Below are 8,013 nucleotides of genomic sequence, written 5' to 3'. Positions count from 1 at the left end.
TGTAACACCTCCTATGAAAAGGTGCCTCTGACCCCGTGTGTTTTAGTTTGTGCTTTTAAATCCCAGGAAAACCAGATGGTGACGTTTATTGTAAATAATTCCCCACCAATATTCCACCTCCAGTTTTTAACTTAATACTATGAGGGAGCTTTAAGTAATCGTTTTTGCTTTAATATCTTTTCACCGTTACAGTGAAATGTAGTTCCTGGAATGAAACAGTGTTCTCATAATGGTAAAATAACTCACAGGAGGATATTACTTAAATAGCTTAAAACATATTTCCTTGTGTTATCCAGAAAGCTTTAGAAGATATTCTCTAGACCACAAAATATTCACACTGCTAAAATTTCAACCCTGCAGGAACCTCTGTCCCTGTTTTGTCAATTTATTTTAATTTCTGTGGATTCAAAAATCATTGGTTCAAACTACTGTACATAAGTAAAAGTTGTTTTTATGTGTCACCATCTCCACTTTGCCAGGATCTGGAAGAAGACACAAACTGTCACCCTCAACCAGGAACTAGCAAGCTTACTGTGAGCTGGAAACTTGTGGAACAGCAGTGCCGCAGTCCACAGTGAAGTGTGTTTTACATCACTGGACTGAGAAGGCGCCAAGCAAGGCAAGTGCCTGCTCCAAAATTACACCTTCAAGCTCTATTTGAATTTTCAGCTGCTCACATGGACAAATCAAACATCCTCTGGAAAAAAGTTTGATGGTCAGAGGAGACCAAGGTTGAGCTATTTGGTCACAATGACAAAGAGGTATGTTTGGAGGAGTAAAGGAACAATGCACCAGCTGTCAAACTGGTGGTGGTAGCATAATTCTCTGGGGCTGTTTAGCTGCCAGTGGTACAGGTACACTGTGCAAAGTGGATGGTTTAATGGAGAAGGGGAGCTACCTCCGAATTTTCCAACATGATCACAATGATCAGCTTCAAATTGAGGACAATGATCCCTTCTTGAATGACTTTCCCAAAGCCAAACCTCACACCAATAGAAAATCTATGGACCAGTCCTGTGCCAGGAAAACAAGCAATTTAAATGAGGTCTGCAAATTCTGTCAAGAAGAGTGGTCAAATATCTCGCCAGAGTTATGCCAGAAGCTCGTTGACGGCTACCAAAAGTGTCTGGTAGAGGATGCTTGCATAATCATTGTACCATGGACAGAACAGGTCAAAGAAATCATTAAAAGTCCCAAATTACCATGACATTCATGCCCATGATTGCTGAATGTAAACGTTTGACTACAGCCGTACAACAAATAGACAATCTTAAAGTTAATCTGCTGCTCAGTTATTTACCTTGGTATAAAAAATGCCTAAAATACTGAAACATATTGATCAACATTTCCTTAAAATGCAAAGTAACAACCTCAAATTTTCCCTGCCAACAAACTAGAACCTAAAGATTATTCATTTCAGAATGACATCAAGAGAACAACTGTAAATCCTCAGAAGCATGCAGCTGTAGGAAGAGAAACTTTGCTTTAAAGTAAAGCTAAATGCATTATATGAATAGCTACAGAATAATTGGATAATTCTTTCAGTATTATTGTTCATTTGAAGGAGTGTTGATTTAAGTGACATGTAGTTGAGGCAAAAATCCTGAATGATCATCATTTAAAACATATGCAGAAGTACATGTCAGACACATAGTCTGGTCCACAGAGGGTGCAGACAAATGCCTCTATTCTTAAGGGCTTAAGTGCTATTGCACATCAAAGGCAGTGAAGAAAAATATAAAACAGATGCCTAATTTGAAAACATGGACCTTCAAATAACACACAAGACAAGCTCAACAAAAGCGGCTGTGCAGAAGAGGAGGAGCACATACCACATTTTTTTTATTGGACTGACAAGAAGTTGATTTTAAAGCTGAAGAAAATGTCCCATTTGAACAACAGAGCCAAGAGTTTGTGGTGAAAGTTAAGAGTGAAATACTTCAAAAATGAGATTCTTCACTGAAACCACATTTAAAATACAGACAACACATGTAAATTAGCAGCCGACTGAATATCCGTCAGTATATCAGGAAGAGGCAGAGCACTGGAGGACCCGCAGATGTCTTAATTGTTTTATTCTTACAGCTGTTTCTAATTAATGAATTCAGAAACAGTCTTTAGTATCTTATCAGCTAATTGAATGGTCTTTTTAGTGGCCATATCTGCTAAACTGTCTCCCCTCCAGGGTCCCCGATACTTCTCTGTTTGTTCCTGACTGCAAAGGATTCTTGTTTAGTTTCCTCAGCACTGTGCCAGAACAGATTTTCCACTTCATCAGCTCACGATGCAGTGTAGAAGGAAAATATATTCAACGAGATTGGTGCAAAGCAAAAAAATCCCACTTAGTGTTATTGTTGGCTAAATTCTTTGTTATGATTGTTATTATTATTATTCCTCTAGGCCACCAGTGGGCAATTAATTTTCCCACAGGGGCCACATGATAAACTGCCCCCACACCAATAAGATGAGCTGAATTCTGCTCAGTATTAATTTCATATCTCAACAAGCTGATTGGTGTGGCCCTCCATAGCAGTTCCAGCTTCTCATGTGATTCCTGTGGGAAAATTAATTGCCCACCTCTGCTCTGGGCTTATCTCCTCAAATATCTCCTCAAATATCTGGGCCTTATCATAGAGGCACTGTTGATGCACCACATCCATTGGCTTGGCAGTGGATATTAGACCAAATGCCCCCAATATAAAACATTGAGCTAATTTTGGGGTTGGAAAAATTAAGTCAGTAGGAAAGTATCTTAAACCTGCCTTCTATCTGAAGCCACTAGGTGGCGATAGCTGTTGCAAAGAGATTTCATTCCCATACAGCAGTTATTTCTGAAGCCAAGAGTGTGGCGCTCACATGTGGCCCACCCAATATTAAATGTTCACTCAAATCCATATACAAAAGAGAGTGATGTAGGTTCTTGAAAATCCTATTAAAAAAACATAGCCAACACAGTGTGCTTGCTATAAACTGCTAATGCTACCGAGTCATACGCAAAGAGACTGTATATGACTTCTCGTCCCAGCTGAGTTGAGGTCAGTATTAGTGCTTCAAGCAGCAGAGTTGAACAGTATGAAGCCCCTCCCTGAGTCAGGCTGTTTTCCCAATTCCCAGTCTATATGTTATCCAAAGCTGAGCAGCTGCTTTTATGTATCTCAAGCTCACAATGCAGTATTCATGACGTTGACATTTTTAGTGAGCGGTTAAACACAGATAGAAACGTAGGCCGAGGAAAAGTGCAAATAACGCAAGGAAGATTCATGTTTTCGTGTCTGTGTTCACACTGCTGGCAAAAAAAAAATCAAAGTTTTGAATTTTTTTTCATGTTACATCAGCGTCAGAACGAAAGTGCCACAGAGAGCCGTCAGTTCAAATATCAGTGTCACACTGTCGATTCAAAGCAAGTTAAAGAAGCGAGAAAGTGCCAATAATAAAAACTGCATGTACCGGTACCAACTTTTTTTCTTTTTTTTTAGTGTTTTGATTTCTAAGATTGTTAAAGTTTGTGTGGAGGGACAAAAAAAATGGATAAAGAAATAAAGTAATAAAAATCACATTTTGATACCCACAGAACTTCAAAGACTTTAAACACTTTTAAGATGTTTTTAAAATCAAATCTATCACTCTGAGACAGAATTTTTCTTAAAGCGGTCCCTGAGTCAAACATTTCTCGTGGCCTTCCCGTCTTGGTCGCCTGTTGATGTCAGACATTACCATTTTGAACACGAGGAGCAGCCAAGATGCTGCTTTGATGTCGTGGCGCATCCGGACAGGATGAGCGAACCAGGTTCTCGCTCTGTCACTAGACTCTCCTCGTTTCTCAGAATGTGCTCTACCAAGCAGCGGGCTGCCTCCTCAATGTTTGTGTTTTCCTGAGTGAGAAAAAAAATAGAAAAAGTAAGACAGCTGTGATGAAATCTTTACAGCGGACACACACAGATTTTAATATCTCAAGAGAAGCTGAATTGATTGCCATGGACGCACATTCATATTAAACTCAGAATGAGTCCTATAGAAGCTGTAATTTTCCTTACTTTTCATATAGTGACAACACATTCAATTCAGTTTTATTTATATAGCACTAAATCACAACAACAGTTGCTTGCAGGTGTTTTGTATTGTAAGGTCAAGACCCTACAATAATATAGAGAAAACCCCAACAACCAGATGCAAGCACTTTGGCGACAGTGGGAAGGAAAAACTCCCTTTAACAGGAAGAAACCTCCAGCAGAACCAGGCTCAGGGAGGGGCGGCCGTCTGACACATCTAGGTCAACCTTAGAGTAGGCAGCTGGATTGATGACAGCTGGATTGATGACAGCTGGATCGCTACTTCTCTTAGCAATCTGATTTTGTTGTTCTCCAAAGATTTTTTTGAGAGGTTTACGGTGAATAAAGTTCAATATCCAGGCTTTTCCCAGTCAGAGATAACGAGTATTATGGCAGTGGTTACCCGCCTTCTCTGTTAACCCAGTTTGTGAGCTTCAGCCTCACATACTGTAAGAGAGCCTATTCCAGTGGAGCAATTCAGCACTGCCTCCTCCAATCAGAGACATTATCAGAGGCACAGGTGATCTCTAAAAATTATAGAGAATATAGCAATAAAATGCAACATTGCTGCAAATAAGGCTATCTTTATGTTGTGAATTAACCAGCATCAAAAACGCACAAAGGGGTAAAATATCTCACTCTATTATATTTATTTTACCGCTCTGTGCTGCCGTTCACTTCTAATGTGACGGCAGCACCTTAAAGCTCTGAAACACCAGCGGTTATTCAGAGTGATGCAGTCAATTAATTGCATTGGTTTAACAGGTATTCTCAGAAATAAATAGCCAACAAATATAAATGTTTACTATTTTGGGTTCTAGTAGCTGCCATCGCAGCAGTTTAAATCAGACATAGCCGCACATCTACGCCCGAGCGTAAACATTCATTTTCTGCATCACCGACTGAATGCCAGCAAAATCCTGTGAGAATGCGACTCGACTTTACAGCTGGGCCTCATTTAGTGGTGTAAGGTACAACTTATAAACCTTTTTCCTTCAGCCCAGAATCTGTACAACGCCTAAAGCGCACTGGAATCAGTGAAAATGTGACGCTTTCAGCTGATTTTAAACTGAAACGCTGCACGTAAATTGCTCCTGGCCAGGTTAAGCATTCTCCATAGGTTACTATAGTGATTTAGCCAAGAAAAAAAATTACTATTACCGCATTAATTTAGAGCAGAGCTAGACTCTTTGGGACTAGGAATGCATGCTTGGCAGGGGACTGATGTCATATTATTTGATTTCTAAGTGTGAGCAGCATGTTTCATTGTAGGATGAAGGCAATCAGGACAGCGTTGTGTTGATTTGTGGACCCAAACGCCCCCCACAGCATAACTTTGTATCAGAGCCCCTCACTGAGGGCTTTAACGGTCCAGGCTTTTCCTTTCATTTGTCACACATCTACAGCTCTCTTTCAAACTGCCCACATGTCAGCCACCCTTTATGTACATGAACCTTTGTGTACAGTAACTACATCGCAGCCTTTACCTCATACTCTTGTGTGTAACTCATTGGAAAGGCATTAAATGAGAAGAAAAGGAAGAGTCTAGTTCACACCAGAGTGCTGGAATTCCTCTGTTTGCCTCCCAAGAGGACGGCAAATAAACTTGTCTGACTTTGAATGAAACATTTTTTGAATCGTTTGTTTTTACAGGAAGCTTCTGTTGAAATAACACTGCTCCAGTTTCCCCCCAAATATGCAAATATAACCCGATTTTGGGCCTTGCTTGTATGGCACAGAGTTATCATTTGGCTAGTCAAAGAAAGACCTCTAAGCTTTAAAAATCTTTGGTATACTCAACGATCTGTCTAAGAAAATCTACAGCTTGTTGCAGAGATTGCATCAAAAGCCACGTGGGTCTCCTCTCTCACACCTTTGCAGAAGTCTCAAACCATCCGACGAAGCCGTTCTCCCTACAAAAGACGTCGAGTTTGGGCTGCTGGGAAACCAGCTGGTCTGACTTGTTGGCCAAGAGTACAGCTGGAACTGGCCTCCCATGGTTCAGTGTCACCTTTGGACAGAAGAAAGTTGAGCTGGATCACATTATTTTTTAAATAAATTGTTAAATGGCCCAGTCTTACCTTAAAGCACACAAACAGAAAAATATCAGTGTGCCCTGTGGTCTCTCTGTAAAGACATTTTATCACAAAAGCAAACCAATAACAAAGTATTACTGACAACTATACGAGCTGAAGAGACTAGAGTGCTAATTTTCGCTTGTTCTCATCATGGAGTGGTTTTTGTCTGCTTTAAAGTGTCAGGAAGCTTTTTCAGAGGTGCGTGTTCACCCTCTGAAATCCTCTCACATCTTTTATGATGTCTCTGTCCAAAAATGCTCCCCTTTACGCGCTTTTCATGCAACAGTCTGCAAAAAATAAGTTGTACATTTTATTTCCCTTTCAAGTTCTGCTTCTTCATTTTCTGCCATTTCATGCACATCAAAGTGCAAGGTTTTTCAAAAGCCCGTGGCATTAATCTACATTTGAACAATGACTGATAATTTTCCACATATACAAAAGGAGATCATAAATGTGCATGACTACTCCCATAAAAAAAAAGCAAAAACCTGATTTAAATTTGCCCAAAATCGTCTTTCAGATCATCTGCTGAGTCGCCTCTGCTCTGCTTTGTTCGCTCCTCTGTTGTATAAAAATGAGGACCCTTCAACCTGAATATCAACCAAGAGCACGATTGTGATCTGTTGGGCTTTTTTTTCCAACTTTCACTGCACTAATGCAACTATAGCTCCCAATGCAAGATCCCAAAAACAACACTAGAAGTGATGCAGGGGTAAAAAGGAGAAAACATGTGGGTAAATGTAGCAACCTGAGGTTTTTGCCTTTTATGGGAAACGCTGCTGGATCCCTGTGAGAAGGAGAAAAAACACTGAAATACTGCAAAGAAAATAACAGAGGTTTTGAGTCAGTGGGGTGCTGTGATAGACTGGCAAGCTGTGCAGGGTGCACTCTGCCCTTCATCCAGTGACAGCTGGGATAGGCTCCAGCCCCTCCGTGACCCCGAACTGCATAAACATTTAAGAAAACAGATGAATGGAGGGGCTAAAAACTCTGTCTCTCTCTTTAGTTGCGATCAGTCACCAACCATCCATCCATCCATTTGCTTCCGCTTATCCTTTTCAGGGTCATGGGGGTGCTAGAGCCTATCCCAGCTGTCATAGGGCGAGAGGCGAGGTACACCCTGGACAGGTCGCCAGTCTGTCGCAGGGCTAACACACAGAGACAAACAACCATTCGCATTCACATTCACTCGCACATTCACACCTATGGGCAATTTAGATTTTTCAATTAACCTATCCACACAAAGTGCATGTCTTTGGACTGTGGGCAGAAGCCGGAGTACCCAGAGAGAACCCACGCAAATACAGGGAGAACATGCAAACTCCACACAAAAAGACCCCGACCCGATGGTGGAATTGAACTCAGGCAACAGCACTAACCACCATGCGATCAGTCACGTGTGGGTAAAAAAAAAAAAAAAGACAGAGAGAATGACGGTGAAGCCCAGCTTTATGCTTCTGCGGGTTCAGCCATCTGACCTTGGAGTCTAGGTCATCCTTCCACTTCAGCACGGCGTCGAACGTGGAGGCCCTCGTCACGTCAAACACCACCAGTGCTCCCACCGCCTCCCGGTAATAGACACGAGTCATGTTCCCATACCGCTCCTGTCCTGGGATGAGACGCCATCAATCAGACACACGCACATACAAAGACTGCTTTCAAGTCCATCAAATTAAATCAAGTCACGTCATGGTTTATGAGTGCCAGTTATGGAGCTCTGTGTGTGTGTTTAGTCTCCAGCAACTGCCATCATGTGCCTGATATTATGAGCATGGGATCTACATTCCTCAACCAGGCACCAAACGGCAGGGAGTGACCCAGGCATCTAACACACACACACACACACACACACACACACACACACACACACACACACACACACACAC

The 8,013-nt window shown here is 41.5% G+C and overlaps 1 protein-coding gene across 1 annotated transcript in view; it reads right to left on the bottom strand.

Moving 5' to 3' along the window:
- Nucleotides 1-3,653: 3,653 nt before the first annotated feature.
- rab38c (RAB38c, member of RAS oncogene family) overlaps nt 3,654-8,013 on the bottom strand; it is a 4,979-nt gene continuing 619 nt past the window's right edge. Inside the window, exons 2-4 of the mRNA XM_005727816.2 lie at nt 7,606-7,736; nt 5,923-6,060; nt 3,654-3,872 (exon numbers count right to left, since the gene is read on the bottom strand). Coding sequence (XP_005727873.1) covers nt 3,711-3,872; nt 5,923-6,060; nt 7,606-7,736 — 431 coding nt within the window. The 3' untranslated portion in view covers nt 3,654-3,710. The remainder of the gene's footprint in view (nt 3,873-5,922; nt 6,061-7,605; nt 7,737-8,013) is intronic.

This window comes from Pundamilia nyererei, unplaced genomic scaffold (assembly GCF_000239375.1).
Source record: "Pundamilia nyererei isolate P.nyererei 1_Seehausen unplaced genomic scaffold, PunNye1.0 scaffold00026, whole genome shotgun sequence".
Lineage (NCBI taxonomy): Eukaryota > Metazoa > Chordata > Actinopteri > Cichliformes > Cichlidae > Pundamilia > Pundamilia nyererei.
Note: the sequence above shows the minus strand (reverse complement) of the source record. Positions and strands in the feature narration are given on the sequence as shown.